We start from the raw sequence: 16,890 nt of genomic DNA on the forward strand, positions 1-16,890 counted from the left end.
TGCTCAGTGGTGACGTGCCCCTGGGGCTTCCCTCCTCTGGCAGGGGGGCTGCCCATGCACGCCATTGCTATGGGCTGGGATGCCCATGTGTCACTGGGCGCCCATGTGGGAGTATCACAAGGGTTAACTCAGTTCACCCAGCACAGAGAGGGACAGGGAAGCTCAGGAATTGTATTGCTCAGCAAATGAGACGAGCTGAGTGATGGGCACAGGTTTCTCCAAGGAGTGCCCTTTTGGGGCAGAAAAAGGGGGTTTGGGTACCTCTGATGCCTTGGAACTGCAGGAGCAGGTACCCGGAGCTGTGCCGGGGGCTGGCCTCGCAGAATGGCCGGGGCCAGATGTTTCCCAGATGTTACTCACTTCCTGTCTGGCTCCTCCGCATTTAGCTTTTTATGTACTTGTTTGTTTTGGACTACAAACAAAATAAAAAGGGTTTTTATAACCCTGTTCCCATGAGGCTGCGAGTTCAGGATATAATCTGAAGTCTATTCACTATTGTCTCGATCCCCCTCCCTGCCCTCGGTGTCGTCCCCGGGCACGCACAAACTCACACACTGCTTTTGTTAAAATGGTTTTTTTCCCACATGACGTCTTTTCTCAATGAGCCACAGGACATTTTTCCTTATGACCTCCTCCAGTGCTCAGGGGAGCGGTGGGAATATCCCTGGCCGGTTTGGGATGGAGGCAGGAGGAGGAAACACCATTTTTTCTCAGTTCTGACCTGCTCCTTGCCATGGGCTGTATTGGGAGGGTTCTCCTGTACATCTGAGGATGGGAAACTCATGGCATTGATGGTATCCAGCATCCTGAGGGATGGTTGGAGAGGGATGCGGGGGGGATGTGGGAAGAGCAAAGTAGCCACATAGAGAACTTTTAAAAGAAGATTGAAACACTTGGATTAAAGGTGTTTGTACTTGATCAGGTCAATGCAGAGGTTAAGAAGAAAAAAAGTCAAAAAGGGGTGAGGAATGGTATTATATAAGGGAATGCGGTCAGCTTAGGGGTAGGGAGGAGGAAAAAAACCTTATCTAAAAGTATTGTATGTTCTGGCATGTCAGGAGGTCCCAGCAATCACCATAACCAGGAGCTGTTCAAATGCAGCCATGGAGGTTTCCTCTCGTGGAAAGGACCTGGAGCAAAGCTGGTGCTGCTGCTCGGTGGGCTCCTTCAGCAGATGCTGCCCTGCCTGTCCCCCTGGGTCTAGGGGCATCCACTGTCATACCTGCGGGGCTCAAACACACAGGGAAACAAAATGAAGCTGGCAGTGTCCCTTTAAAATGGGTGTGTTTGGCTCTTTCTGGTCTCCTCTCACTTCGTTTATTTTTTTTTTTTCTGCACATTGGGGTTAAGGCCCCTTTTCCTCTTTTCTTTCTCCTTCTCTCTTAATTGCCTGTTAAATAATTTAAATATTTAGGACTAAAGGGCTTCAATTATCCATTAATTTACATTAGTAATTTATATATCAGGCTGAATGGACACACTGTTAGTGTAATGGGTCCCCGTGGACAGGCAGAAGCTGTGCTGCAGTGCATTTTCCTGGAAGCACAGCCCTTTCTTTACACCTCCCAGCCTTTATTTCAAGCGTGTGGGAGGGAGCCCGCTGCCTTGCACGCATGCGGGACCAGGCTGCTGCGAAGCCTGGTGCGCTCCTGCAGGTGGCAAAGGCGACCCCATCTCCTTGGGAGAGGGTTGCTTGGGTTTGGATGCAGCTTTATTTTTTTAATTTTTTTTTTTTTTTTTTCAGTCTGAGCTGTGCTTGCAAGAGCCTGGCACTGCCCAGTGCAATTCCTGCACTATATGGAACACACCTAAATATTCCCCTCTGATCTCTGTCCTTAACAGGTTCTCGCTTATACTTAACACTAGGTTTGAGACTAAACCATGGCTTTAAATTCAACCAGAAGGGCTGTTTCCCCACACGGGTCTGCATTTTATGATTGCTGCTTACTGGCACTGAGGAACCCTGGTCAGGGGCTCCTGTAAGCACCAGTTGGCTGAGCTGGAGGAGCTCGGCATGCTTCCAGGAAAACTCGTCTCTCCGGGAGAGAGGAGAGACCTGAGGGAATGTGCTGGAGGATCCTCAACCCCTTCTGCTGCCTCCTTGGGGAGCGAGGGCATTGCAAGCCCTAGTTAAACCTCACCTATAGACGAGCCGCCTGGCTGGGGTTGAACACGTTGCGTGGTGGTGGGCATGTCCCTTAGCAAGGACAAGGTTAATTTGGGAGGCACTGTGTGGGGCGGTGGGGGCTGTCTGAGGCTAAGCCCCTTGGCCACTGGCCAAAGCCAGCTATGGGTGCCATGGGGATGCCAGGAAGTGGATCAGGGCTGGTGGGTAGCTGGCAATTAGCCTTAAAGGCCAGTGTCCCCTGGTCAGTGACAGCTGGCTCTTCCCTCCTGTCACCCTGCCCCGGGATGGGGATGGGGCAGTACCTGTTTTCTGCGTTCAGAAATACCATTTTCAAAGGGGATTTGGGGGTTTTCAAGTGCTTGTACATTGTTGATTTGAACCCAGCCTGATCACCACCAGCCCTGGGCTTGCTGACAGCCACAGTGGCCAACTGTGGACGCCACGGTATTGCCAGCAGCTAGCCCAGCCAGGCATCACCAGGACCCATCCCTGCTGCAGCACGGGTGTTGGACAGCATCTCGACTCCCCGCTCCAGGGCAGGAGGGAGGCCATTTACTTGATTGGGCTCCAGGGAAGAGCAAATTGGAGCCGAGCTCCATCACTGCGGCTCGCCGGGGGTGCAGGAGCGTGCCCCACTCAGGGGGAGGCTGGCCCATGGCCCTGGGCGCGGGGCTCTGCACCAGCCCTGCCTGCCCTCCCGGAGCAGAGGTCACTTAATGACTCTGATTACCCACAGCATGGGTGAACTTAAAGCAATTAGCACAAATCACTTATGGAAATGCAGCCACTGGGGGATGGAGAGGAGAAGAGGAGGAGGCTGGGGGGCACGATGCTTTTTTCCTCCTTTTTCTGTGTGCTGCGTGCTTGATGCTCAGTATGCGTGATCTTTTGCCCCTGCTCCCTTGAGATGTTTCTGGATCACCTTTGGTTCCTCTCTCTTGCTGCACATCCCTCGGAGGTGCCTCCGAGTCCTGCAAGAGCCGTTTCACTGCTAGCCTGGCTAAGGCTGTGCTTTTGGTGTCCTGCATCCATCCTAGCTGCGCTCCGGTTTTGAGGTTGGAGATGCTCAGTGTGTTTGTCACCGTAAAGTCCTTGGATTCAGCACCCCAAACTTTGTTTAATTTGGTAGTGTTGCACCTTGCCATCAGGCATCCTAATTTTTTAGGGCAATTTGTATCAATACCTCGGGGTCCTGTAGCACCAAGCGAGAAGGGAGGGAGGGGAAGGTGTGGGTGAAAGCGTGACTTGCGTGTCAGTGTATCACTATGTGTAGGTCCATAGAGGTCATAGCATCAGTGGGGATGCTGCCATGTGGGCTGGCACAGACCCCCAAAGTTGGGGTATTTCCAGCCTTGGCACCTCCAGCTGAGAAGGGGAGGATGCTTGTGGGGCAGCTGGCCCACCTGGCAGTTGGGGTTTGGTCCGTGGGGCAGAGCAGGAGTGTGTGCGCTGGAGGACAAAGGGAGGAAAGAGAAACTCAGCGCTGCGGGAACACGGTCTGTGTCCGGAGAAGAAAAGGTGGAAATTGCCAGTGGTGAGAAAGGAGGAAACCGACTGCAGCAGCTCAGGGTCCCAAAGTATGTAAATGCCAGGGAGCACAGGAGGGGAGGAGGGTGCCAAATGATGTTAGGAAGCTCCTGAAGGGTTCCCTCCTTGCCATTGATGGAAGTGGGAGCGGGAGGGAAAAGGCTTTGTGTTTTGTTGGGGTTTCCTTCTGCTGGAGCATGGGGTGTTTCTCCCCGTGGTGCAGGAGGGGGGGCAGCGATGCCAGGCAAAGGCAGGCACCAAAAAACAGTCATCCACCAGAAAAACCCCCAAAACCCTCTCAGCTTTAATCAAATCTCAGGTTTTTTGCTCTCTGTAAAAGCAGGTGCGAAGTGCTAGGAGCCCAGCTGGCTTTGGGGTTTAGAGAGGAAGGAATAAAACTAATCAAGGCAATTGCTAAAACCCTTTTGCAACCAGCCACAGACCTCTGTCTGTGCTGCGATGGGAAAGCCAAGCTCTGGGCTTGGGTACCTGCTCTCCTACCTGCTCTCGGCTGCGGGGATTAAAGTATAACGAAGGCAAGGGGATGGGGAGGCCTTGTCATCGAAGGTAGTCTCACTGATTGTTTGGTTTTTCATTCCTTAATAGGGATATTGCTGAAAGAGGGGGGAGAGAAATGTCTTAATATTTGATATTCAACATCAGCAGGGATTATTTCTTTTTTTTTTTTCTTAAATCTTTTTCTATCCCTGTTCTCCCCCTCCCCCCTTTTTTTTTCCTTCTGTTTGTCTCTTATTGTTGCAGGAAAATGAGAAGGGAAGAAAAGGGCAGAGAAAGGACAATGAAAAGCAAAATATTTCCAGCCTCCATTTGTGGTGGTTGGGTGGGTGTTTTTTTTTTTTTATCATAGCAACAAATCTGAAAGATTAAGGGCAACTTTAAAGACTGTTTAATAAAGGGACCTTAATCAGTTGTTCTTGTGATGTTCCTCCCCCAGTTGAATTAATGGGGAATTTGGGGCATCGAATGGACCTTTTCGGTTGGTTTTTTTATGATTAAAAAATAATGCCATGATTAAAATGATTTAAAATCAGTGCAGCATTGCACCGAGCACCTTCCTCTATCGAATTTGAGTGCCCCGCGGGGTGGGAGATGACCCTGGCTGGTGGCTCTGGCAGTGGAAGGCCTGGCATGGGGTGCTGCAGGTACCGGGGAGCGGACGATGCTCCCGGCCCACGCCTGCTGCCGAGCGAGCTGCGGGAGGAGAGTGGGAAAAGCGACGGGGAAAGTAGGGCAGCGTCTGGCGAGGGGCCTGCGGAGAGGCTGGCTGGAGGCGGCGGGGAGCATCCTTCCAGCCGGCTTTGGCTTCCCAGGGCTTGTGGGAGCTGCTAGGGAGGAGAGAGAGTGGGTGAGAAAAAGACAAAAACGATGGGAGGGGGGGAAAAAAAAAAGCTTTCTCGTTTTGCACTGCTTTTCCCTTCTTTGCAGCCAGCTGCTGAAACTTTTTGCTTTACCTTGTTGGGCTTATGCCATCCCTCACTCCTCTGCATCGGCTTCGTTGGGGTGGGCCATACACAGCCCTCCTTCTCTGGATTTTGGCACAGAAATGCCACCCAGGATCATCAAACCTTGTGAGCCACTTTTACAGGGCAAAGCTGGGTTGTTCCCACTCGGTGTTTGGCATCTGGATGCTCAGGGGGTGAAACCTGCTCCTCTCCAGCTCGTGGCCCCCGTGTGATGTGTGTGTCCGGGCAGGGATGTGTGGAGCTGGGATGCGCAGTGCGCAGCAGAGCATCCTTCTCTTCCCAGGGAGCACCGGGCGGTTCACAGCCCCACTCTCTACTGGTTGAAAGTTGCTTTTCTTGCCCAAAGCCAAGGCAGTCGCCTCCAGATTTGCACGTTTATAAAAAAAAAAAAACCAACAAAAAACAACCAACAAAACCACCAACATTGCAAAAGAGCCGCCTAGAAATTGCACTCTCAAGGGGAATGCTGGGGAATTTACATTTTTAAATATGTATGTAATTTGGGCGAAGGGGAAATCGCTTTCTGTCTGCGAAACTGGCAACTTTCTTTCTCACGGAGTTAGCATTTTAAAACTGCATTGCTCATTTGAACCTTTTTTTTTTTTTTTTTTTTTTTTTCCAGGGAGAGATTGCATCTTGCACTTGATTTACTGCAGTTTGAATGATAATTAATAATTCCTTGGACTTTCTGGCATTAACTGGGGCAACAAGTCCCTGTTTGTTCCTTGTTTTCTTTTCCCTTCTCTCTTTTCTTGTTGAAATTATTATTCTTCTCACAACAGAAACACAGTACACGCCGTACATGTGAATAAACAGCATATTACCGCATTATCTGCTGCTGGCTTTTTTCTTTTATGAGCCAAAGCAAATAAATAAAAGTTCATATAATTATTATATCCATTAAAAATAACACTGTAGCTCAGTAAACAGAACAAACTATACAAGAGTACCGCGACAATGGAATTAAAATAGCACAAAGAAAAGTGTCCGTGCCCATAACAAGAACCAACGCTAGATGAAATTTTGAGATAGTTTTCAAACATAACTGCTTCCCTGAAGGAAATGTATAAAATAGCACAAAAGAAGAGAGCACAATAGAGTGTAATGGGGATTTGCTACATAATTCCTCCTCCTTTTTGCTTTCCTTTTTTTTTAATTCATTCTCCTTTCCGTGGGTATTTACGGGGATTCGCGAGGCTCACAGCTCCGCTCTGTTAAAACCAGAAATAAGGAACAATTTACTCCAATCTGCCTGCGCCGTGTTATAAATCTATATAATGAAAAATGAAGAGGTTCGTACCATAAGGGATCTCAGCTGTTTACACTTCTCAGGAGGCTTCGCCTTTGATTATCATAATCATAAAGATAAACAAAAGAGTAGTGGCTCCATAAATACTCCAGCGTAATGCATAATCAACAAGATAAATCTCTCTCCTCTGAACTCCCAGCAAGGGAAGTTGCTGCCAGAGCTTGGGTGTTTCTCCTCCAGGGATGGCAGTGGTTGGGATTTGGGTTGGACCCTCTTAGCCGTGGCTTGCAGGTACAGGGATGCTCTCCTGGGATGCACAGGGATGCTGTGGTGGGCGTCCTGTGAGAGGACACCCAGCTTTTAGTTTTCCTCTCGGGCTGCTTTGCAAAAGCTTGACCTGGGGATTTAGCTAAAGAATTTTTTATTTTATTTTATTTTTTTTCAGTTAGGTGAAGTGGTTTTTGATTGATAAGGCTGTTGCATGCAAAAACCTCCTTGGCGCTTCCTGGCTCCTTCTTCCCATCCGTTCCTCATCACAGACTTTGTTTTCTGTTTTTTCTTTCCCCTCCCTGTCCAGTCCTGGCTTAATAAAGGTGCTCAGTGAGGGAGGCCGGCTGCAGGCTTTTCATTTGCCTGAGAGAGGAATCTGCTTATTTTTTTCCAAGGGTGTAATTAGGGCTGGCTGGGTGCACCCCCTCATTACCCACACTGGGGAGGAATGCTCTCTAATTATAATGTTTGCCTGCCGCCGGGTGGGGGGAACTGCTTAACCCGTCTGGGATGCCGCTGCAAAATGTCCGTCTGTCCCAGTATCTGTCTGTCCCGGGCTGGGTGGGCTCCAGGAGGAGCTGGAGGTGATGGGATGGAGTCACAGGGTTCGCTCATGGCTGGATTTACCCCAGGAGATGATGCCAGGTTTGGCAGGAAGGGGATGCAAAGCAACCTTAAAACTCCTGGAAGAGGGCAATCAGGAGAAAAATGAGCAGGTTTGTCAGGCAGAGATGCTTTGGGGAAAATGTTAGGTGACTCTTTCCGAATTTAGTTATTAATAAAAGGTTGGTGAGAGTAGAGGCTCTATTGTGTTGCATAGAGGAGGATGAGGGAGTTTGCAGCCTGGGGTGCCGACGAGCAGCGTGTCAGTCTGTCCGTGCTGCCTGTGAGTCCTGCTGCTCCATACGGGGAGCAGGGAGGTCCCCAAACACAGCCCGTGCAACCCAGCTTGCAGGTGCTTTCCTGACTGGTGGGAGCAGGAGGGGTGGGCTCTACTTTTTGGGAGGTGGAGAGGAAGACCCTATAAATGCACCACCCTGAGGTCGAACAACACCTTCTGTGGACCCCAGCACACTGCTGGTAGTGAGGGTTGAAGACAGTTGAGTTACCAGTGCATGTGCTTGGGGGAGGTGTCAGATGCCACGGGGATGGGCACCCCCATGAGCACATCAGTAGCTGGACATCCCCGTCGCTTTTTGACCTTGAAATCCAACCCTGCTACAGGCTGGAGATGAGATGCTGGGTACCAGTGTTTCTTCTTGCTACCCCTGAAGGATCTGTCCTCTCAGGTTTTTTGGCCTCTGTGAGCAGCTTGGGTCTGTCCCATCCCATCCTCCCATGGAGGGAGAGGTTAATGAGCGCCATGCTGAGTTAATGAGGCTGGGGGTTACATCAGCAAGCTGCAGCCCTTGGGATAGCGGTGCCAAGGGCCTGTTACATCCCCTGCATCTCACTTTCATCAGCTTCTGTCTGAACCTGCTTTAAAAAATTCGGAGGGTTTTGAAGGCATGAGATTTTGTGGGCTCTGTGCAAGGAAGTAGCAGGGAGAGAGCTGGGGAGGAGGCTTCACGCGGTGCAAGTGGCTTCAAATCTTCCAAACCCATCCTCAATGACACCCTTTATTTTGGGCCATCCTCCTTTCTCCCTGATTTGCCTCAAATGGGACGAATCCCCAGAGAAGGGGCAATGGGCCATGGCTTTGCATGGCACTGATCAATGTAGACTTTGCCTTTGAAGCTGCCACGAGCTGCCAGCACCTCCTCGGCAGTGCGGCTTCGTGTTGGGGTGCTTCATGTCGGGGACCACACTGGTGTGCAGGAGGCTGAATTTGTGCGATGGGAAGCAGAGCAGCAAGGAGAAGGGAATGCTCGGGGAAGAGAAGATGATGTTTTGGGGAGAGATGATGCTCAGGGTGCTTTTAGGAGGAAAGTTTTGGCTGTGTTGTACTGTTGGACCCGACTTTATCCCAGGAGGGCGCTCTGCAATGGGAAGCCCTTGGGAACAGGGCAGGCCTGGACTGGTGATGCGGCTCCCCCCTGAGCTCAGGAATGGACTGAAATGTGGTGGGATAAGGACTGCATCCCATGTGATGACCCTCGCTGGGGTGGGGATGCCTTCACATTCCTCTGGTGCTTGCAGTGGGGATGTCCTCAGTCTGGCAGGCATTCTGGCATGGGAGTGAGCCACGCCACGGCTCCACCATCGCAATTTGCTGGAGCTTAAATGGCAACAGCACTAATCCCTAAATGAGTCTGTTCATACATTTCCCCAAAGGCAATAGAAGAGGGGATTTGGAGTGGGGGAAGAGCCCCACTCCAGCCTTTCAGACACCTCCTCGAGCCAAGCCAGTGGCTGGAGCATCCCTGCCAGTTCAGTCTCTGGAGCTGGAGCCATCCCCCACTGGGGGATTGGGAAGGCAGGTGACTCTTCTCCTCCGGTGCTGGAGATAAGCTGTCGTATTTTTTTTAATTTCTACAGGAGGATTTCTACCCATCCAGCAGGCAGGAATGGGTTTAACCATTGCCTCTCAGGCCTTTGCATGAAATAGTGCTTGCCACAAGACAGGCGTGAGTGGGGAGATATGGAGGCAGAAGGGGTTAAGCGCCCACCGCCACTGAGATTTAGCTGGAGAAACCCAGCCGGAGAAACCCAGGCATCCCGGCTTAATCCTTACATCACATTCCTGCCTGCCCGGTGCGGCAGGGAGGGATGCGTGGCCATGGGTGATGGGCACCAGGCTTCGCTGCCGCTAATGCTCCTGTAATCTTCCAAATATTTGGAGGGATAACAATTGCAGGAGAGAGGATTTTAACGCTTTCCTGCGGAGGTTTGCTCGGCCATTGCTGCAAGGGGAATTGCTTTCTGGGTTTGTCATCCCTTGTGCCGTGTGTTTTGGGGTGATGGAGGGGTGTTAATGCTTGACCCTGGCTCCAGTGCTGCTCTGGGTGCAAACTGGTGGTGCTGGTTGGTTGGGGCCATCGATCTTCAACCCAGTTGCAAACACTAGCTGCAAACATCTGCAAGTCATGCCCCAGGGAACAGATGCTGCGGATAATCCAGCTCAACCCCAGCAGATTAAAACGTGTGATGAAGGATGGGCGAGAGGAGGCTGGAGAGGAAAGTAGTCGGTGCCTATTCCTCTCCTCCCTTTTCTGCCTCACTGCTCCTACCACGCTCATCTTCAGGGCTTCGGGGTTTGGTCGTGTGGGTCGAGCCCAGCGCTGCCCCTTCCTTGCCTCTCCTCCCAAATACAGATATAGTGCTGAAGTCAGTGCTCCAGCCTGTCCTGTAGCACATCGTGCTGCAACACCCGACCACATGTCTGGGGGATGACAACAGCCTGGGACTTCCAAAAAAAAAAAAAAAAAAGGCCCAAAAGGGAGCTGGGAAGCAGGCACCCACCTCCAGTGGGAAGGAGGGAAGCCGGCAGATGGGAACCCCCTCTAGACGTCTGCCAGGGAGATGATGATTACAGTCACTGTAGCGTGCTCTCAAATATTTATTAGTTTGTCGCTGCTGGGAGTTTTATTGCTTGTCTGATTGCAGTACTGGAAATCCCGACTGTGCAGGGCTCCTTCCCTGGCTTTGCATGCAAAAGTGTCTCTCTTGTATGTGCTGCTCTTGTGGTCAATGGGCCAAATTGTCACCTCAGGTGGGATCAGAGCAGTGTTGGCCAAAGCAGCAGTGGCCTCTGTGCACATGTGGGGTAAAGCATCCGTTCCCAAGGGTGGTGCTTATGGCCAGCTCCCTACAACACCCGTGCAAAACCTCCTGCTGATGAGGTCTTCACCGATACCAAAAGCATCTGAACGTCCCAGTGCGTACCCCTGCCTGAGACTGGTTGCCCAGCCTGGAGAAGCCAGAGACCCACTTCTTGCAAGGTTTCTTATATATGTAATGCAACCATAACATAATGTTATGCAAGACCATTGCAGGGGAAGGTTGTCCCAGCAGAAGATACCTTCTCCTGCATTTATGGGGCCATTTATTAATGTCCTTATTACGCTGGAGCAAACCAAAACCTTTCCCCAACCTCTCCACCCTCTGCTCTTTTAACACTGGCACCTTGTCCTTGCTTGCTGGAGCTCTTTGCCCCCCTGTCCTATGGAGGAAGGACCACACGGTGTTGCACCACTGGGAAGGTGCTTTTTTTTTTTTTTTTTTTTGGTGTGTTTTGCAGTTGCTGCTGGATAGTCAGGGCAGCTGGGAGCAGCAATTGTTCCTTTACATGGTGCGAGCGGGCATGCTTTCCCCTCCACTGACTGTACGTTGGTTTTTTGGGGGGCCCACCCATGAGCATTAACAGAGCGAGAGGTTTCCCATGCAGCGGGTGGCTGGGCGTCAGGAGTGGGTTGATGGCTTATGATAAATGTGCCCAGCATGATTCTCCTCCCTTTTCTCATCCAAAGTCCCCGTTGTTCCTCTGCCTTAATTCTTCCCCAGTGTGTTTAAATACCAGCAGCCATACCGTGCTGGAGCCAAATGCCCTGCCCAGCTGCAAATGCTTTTTGTCGGCTGTGTATGGTTTCTGGATGGAGAAATCAGCCTCCCCCTTGCCTTGCTCCTCCTGTTCATGAGCGGGCAGGAGCCTGGAGGAGCCGTGGGACTGGGGCTCTGCGGCACAGCCATGAGTCTGCCATGAAAAACCCAGCATCGTTTTCCCTGTCTCCTGTTAGAGCTGCTTTTTTGGCCCCAGATCTCTCTTGGCCAGAAATAAAAGATCTCTCAGCTGTTGCAAGTTTGCAGGATTTAAACTTTTCCAGCAGCCAGGATGCTCCTAGCTTTAAAGATTCGGGTTTTTGGGGTTCAAACCTTAAACTGAGCAGGTTTTTATAGCCACCAAAAGCAGATGCTGGATCTGGCCAGGGCCAGGAAGATCATCCTATTCCATCACCCTCATCCACAAAATCACTGTGCCCCCATGGAGAAGAAACCTAAAGCATCGAGCTTGAGACCCCCAGCATGGATTTGGGCAGACCCCCTCTCAAGGCAGGGGGCCAGATGGGACCCGTCGATGGGAGGATCAGCAGATTTTTGGTACCACTGGCAGTGTTTCAGCCCTGAACCCTGTGCTGGGGGATGGAGGTGGCTCCCACCACAGCCCAGAGCATCACCCATCCCACTGCAGATGATCACAGCTGAGTCACAAATCTGCGATTTTCATCCCAGTCAGGCCATGACTCATCCCCTCCCCGCTCCCAGATGCTCTTGGGTGACCGAAAGTTTCATTTAGCATCACCGAAGTGATGGTGGGGTGGGAGAAAATGTGTCTTTGGTGTTGGTTGCTGTTGAAGGTCTCTCCTTGCCTGTGATTTTGGGTCAGGGGACACGTGTGCTTCAGGGTGTCACCTCCATGGGGGAAGATCCTTCCAAAAATCCGAAAATTGGCTTCTTCAGGGACATTGGGTCTTTGTGGGTCACCCTTATGGTGCTGGACAGGCTGCAAGACTCCTCGCCTGCATCCTGGGGTATTACACCTGGCTTGGGGAGGAAAAAAAAAAATAGGAAGAAAGAAAAGAAATAAAAAGTAGCTGGCGCAGACACGGAAAAATGACTTAATGGGGAGCTTCAGGCCCATGTAACAGCCAGGGATAGTATATTTTGGAGTAGTGCTCATCTCTACCACTGCCCTCGGTGGCGCCTGGGGGAGCCTTGTGCTGGCCTGGGGCAGGGCTTGTGGCAGGGCCGGGGAAGTGGGGGGCTGCCCTTTGCCAAGCCTCCTTGAGAGACTAATGACCTTCAAGTGTTTACATTCTTTACAGCAAGCCTGCTTTCTAAACCCACCTGCCCTTAGAGTTGTAAAACAAAGCCCGGGAGCCACCCCCTGTCCCGGGGATGGGTGGCAAGCAAGGATGTTGTGTGGTGTCCCCAGCCCCCTGGGCATTGCTCCAGTGGATTTCGGAGGATGCTCTGCAGCAGGTGCTACCTGCGCCCTTTCCCGGCCGCCGAGCTCGGATCCGACTCTGCAGGCTGTGTGCTGCAGGGATGCGGAGACCATCATTTCAGAAAGGTTTTCGCATGAGCCCGTGAGTGAAGTTTTGTTGGCTGCCTCCATTGCCAGTTGGATTATCTCCTGCCAGCCCCCTTTGGCAGGGAATTTAGGTTTGTGGCATCGAAGCAATTTAAAAAAACAAAAAGAAAACCCAATAAAACAACAACTCAGAGGATGCAAAATTGAATAGTAAATTAAAAAAGAAAAAAAGTTTTCTTTGCTGCTGTGATACAGGTAAGAGGCTGCTCAGCAGGACAGGGGAGCAGGACCAGTGACCTGATGTGGGCACTGGGAGAAGTGTGGGGCAGTTTGTGGTGGGGGGTTCACACCTCTTCATGCCCTGTCCCCCGCCCCGCTGCCCATGGCGAGGTGCTGGGAAAATTACAGGTCTGCAAATGAGATGGGGGAGGAAACGGCTGCCAATGGAGAGGTGGGGAAGAGCCAGCCAGAGAAAAAGAAATTAGCCCGGAGTTTAATTCATTGTTTCCAAAAGAGCAGTTAATGGATTATGACAAATGTCCTACTGCTCTCCCTTAGTGCTGTGTTAAATGGAAATGGAAAGTCAATTTTCCTAAATGGATTTTAAACGACTGACCTCGTGTGTTTTTTTTCCCTCACTGATTTTTGCTTGGGAGGCAGCTTGGTCATCTTGTTTTCTTGACGCATCTGATTATTTTTTTTCTTCTCCTTCTTACATCTCGGGAGCCTCAGATTCTCTCCGTGCAGCACTGCTCCTTGCCAAGGGTGACGAAGGGAGTGGGCTCCTTTCTTCCTTGCCAGTTCCGGAGATGTTATCACAGGGCTGGGGATATTTACTGTTTTCCTGCATGCTGCAGTGACTGGAGTTGAGAATCACAGCTCTCACTGGGGAAAGAGAGGAGGAGGAAAGGCTCATAACTCTTCTAGGTGTAAAGAAAAGCCTTGTGATGTGACCCGACTGCTAGCAAGATGCCCAGAAACAACAGGTTAAGCAGTAGCATCCCAGTGCGTGTATATATTTTATCACTCCTGCAATATTGGTGTTTGATCTTCATGGGTGAAATGGCTGGAAACAGGTTTCCTGTGTTGGACGCTGCAGGTGTTCCTTGACATCAGTCATAGCATCTTCTCAAGCTGGTGCTGGGCATGAGCCACCATGAGGGTCCCACTCTTCAGGGATTATGTCCCTGGGTGAGCACTGAGGTGCTTGCCCCTTTTCAAGACTTTTCTTGGCCTGGCCTGACCTCCTCTTCTGGTTATTTTTTCATTTGGATTGTTTTTGAGAGCAAACAAGCAAGAAGATGGAGTTCACCGGGGCACTGACCCGATCTGCTTTCTGGGGTGGGATAGTGTGAGTTCTGATTGCGTTTTTGGGTGATGTTCTCGGGAGGTGGCTGGGCTGGAAGCTATCGCTCGCTTGTGATGGGCAGATAGCCAGTCCATGGGGGCTGCCAGTGCCCCCCAGACCTTGTGTGATGCCAAGATCCCCACGCACGAGTGTGAGAGCTGGCAGGGGTGTGCGATCCCAAACATGGCTCCACCGAAGAGCGGTACATGTGAGATTTGTGCGGGGTCATGATCAGTGTTCCCAGCACAAGCCCTGCCAGCATTTTGCTCTGAGCATGCCTGTGCATTCCTCAGGGCTGTGAGAGGGAGACTTGGGATGGGGGACACCAGCCCCTCTGGGTCGTCTTTTGTTGTCCCCCTCACCATTTATGGGCTTGAGTTTGTTTTGATTTTTCCCTCGTGGTGTCCTCTAGTGAGATCACCCCAGGCTTTGGGGTTGGCCAGGGCTCGGGGTATGGATAAGCGGGCTGGTACCCAGGCAAAAACAGGATGCACCCCGCAGCAGCAACTCTGTAGCTAGCAGAGATTGCTTTTCTTATTTTTGGGAGCCTCCAGCCCTCTTTTGCTTTTCTGAGCCTCCTTAGCAAGGGCTGCTGGTGACACCACCACCACATGCAGGGCAGTCCTGGGAAGGAGAGGGAGGGATGAAGCGGCATAGGTAGGAGTTGCATCCCTCCTGGGACGGGACTAAGGGCACTTCCCGACCCTCTCGCTCCCCTGGCAGGGCTGGAGTACAGCGACGTGCTGCCCGACTCCTTCCCCTCGGCCCCGGCGGAGACCCTCCCTCACTTTCTGCTGGAGCCGCAGGACGCCTACATCGTGAAGAACAAGCCGGTGGAGCTCGTGTGCCGTGCCAACCCTGCCACCCAGATCTACTTCAAGTGCAACGGGGAATGGGTCAACCAGAACGACCACGTCACCAAGGAGAGCTTGGATGAGGTCACCGGTGAGCAAACCCACCCTGGCATCCCCCTGCCTTCCCTTCCTTCCTCTCTCTTCTTTCCAGGCGCTTCTGCCCTTTTCTCTCTTGCACATCCACGCTGGAGATGATTCTCCTCCAGGTGGACCAACAGGTTCTTTGATTCATTTTTACCATTCTTAGGTGATTCCAATCTCACGGGGTTGCTTTTGTATGTTTTCCATCTCCTTGGTCTTGTCTCTCTTTCCATACTATCAGTGAATTTTAGTAGAGGAGCTGCCCCTTTCCAGACTGTTGATAAAGACATGATGATGGTACGGGTCACCATACCCTGTAGGAGCTTGAAGAAGTCAGCCTGCATGCTTGCCTGCTTACCCTTTTGCAGGACTTGGGGTTGTTAAATGGGATTTGAAAGGCAGCACATTTAAAACTGATGAAAAAAAGGAAACACTTTCCTACAAATGCCTAATCAACGCGTAGGAGTCATTGTCACGAGGGGTGGCAAAGGCTGGCAGCTTACTCAGGTTCGCAAAGGGGTTAGATGTTTAATGGGTAATGAGAACATTTGCAGGTAGGATTTGAAATGCCTTTTAATAGCAGATGAGCTCTCCCCTGCCTCAGAGAACAAGTCAGCCGCTGGCTGCCTGAAATGGGAGGGTGAGAAGGTGGTTTAAGCATTTTAGAGGGTGTCTTATTCCATGGGATTGAGCTCCGCAGAGCTGCTTGCCCTGTGCTTTGAAACGTCCTGGCATAAGAACATGGTGTGGGGGTTGGATATATCATGTAATCAAGTAAATTTGCTAAAATTGGTATGCTTTAGCTCAGCTCCCACCTTTTCTGCACCAATTTTGATACCTGTGCCCTGATCAGGAGAGGAGGAAAACAGTCGTGTTTCCTATGTAAGATCTGTTCTCTGCAAATCCCCGAGCCTGCAGCACTCCTCATCTCCAGAGGGCTTTAAACCAAGGCGGCCTTTTGAACTGCTGCAGCATTGGCCCCAGAAGGCAGGCTGGGCTTAGAGGAGAGACTTTGTTAGCCTGGAGGAGCACAAGTACTTTTATAGAATCTCCTCTTGTCCCGTTTTTCCCCAGCCTTGTCCTTCCCCAGGATCTCCCCGGCTCTTCATCCAGTGCTAGCCGTTAGCCAGTCCTCACTTGAGTATGTCTCTGAACCTGCTCTGCAAAGGGAAGATCATTTATTTTCTCCGTGGCTTTCTGAGCCTTTCCTAAAGCTGCTTTGATCTTTTCCCAGGGTGTTTTTCTTCCAGAGGATCTCTTTCTAAAGAATGGCCAAAAAAGCACAAGAAGGCTGTTCCCTCGCTTCTCCGGAGGCTGTCAGGAGCACTGGCAGCACCGTTTCTCTCTTTTGGGGGGCATCTCTACCTCCCAGCTCTCATGGAGGCCAGATTTGAAACCCTCACCACTCTAGGGCAAAGTCAGGGCCAATTAGTGAGCAAGCAGCCTTCGCTGAGGGGTTATTAATTTATTTTTAACGTGTGGCCATGTAGGGTCAAGCCAAAGGTTCACGTGCCCTGTGTGCAGCAGTGGTGGATGCTTTAGGGGAGGAGCGTTGAACCGGGACAAGGATGGAGCGATGGACCCCACTCTGTTACCCTCCCAGCTTCCTGCAGTCTGTGATTAGGGACTCCCTGGTCCAGCAGTGATATCTTAGCAGTGTGGTTCAGCCCCAGATGGATTTCACCTCTGTTAATTTGTCTAAATGCTGTTAGGACTCATTTTTCCTCTGGATTGTCCCAGCGTCCTGTATCAGGGAGTTCCATGGCTTAGCAATGTGGAGTGTGGAAAAAGCACTATATTTCTGGACCCACCACTCACTCCACCTCTTGGATGAATACCCCTTACTGAATAACCTCCCTCATGCAACTCTTGAACAAAACAGGCTGGAGCAAACGTAGCAGAAGGGGAGCAGAAAGTCTGTGCAGCAGGAGCTTTCCCTGTTTTAGGGGAAACTCATTTGCTTTGGGCCAGCACCTCC

General features: G+C 51.2%; 1 protein-coding gene across 2 annotated transcripts in view; it reads left to right on the forward strand.

The window, feature by feature from the left end:
- UNC5B (unc-5 netrin receptor B) overlaps window positions 1-16,890 on the forward strand; it is a 53,573-nt gene that overhangs the window by 24,008 nt on the left and 12,675 nt on the right. For both annotated transcript variants that reach the window (XM_074830229.1, XM_074830230.1), the window contains exon 2: window positions 14,701-14,922. In XM_074830229.1, the coding sequence (XP_074686330.1) occupies window positions 14,701-14,922 (222 nt within the window). The remainder of the gene's footprint in view (window positions 1-14,700; window positions 14,923-16,890) is intronic.

Source organism: Strix aluco, chromosome 7 (genome assembly GCF_031877795.1).
Source record: "Strix aluco isolate bStrAlu1 chromosome 7, bStrAlu1.hap1, whole genome shotgun sequence".
Taxonomy (NCBI): Eukaryota; Metazoa; Chordata; class Aves; order Strigiformes; family Strigidae; genus Strix; species Strix aluco.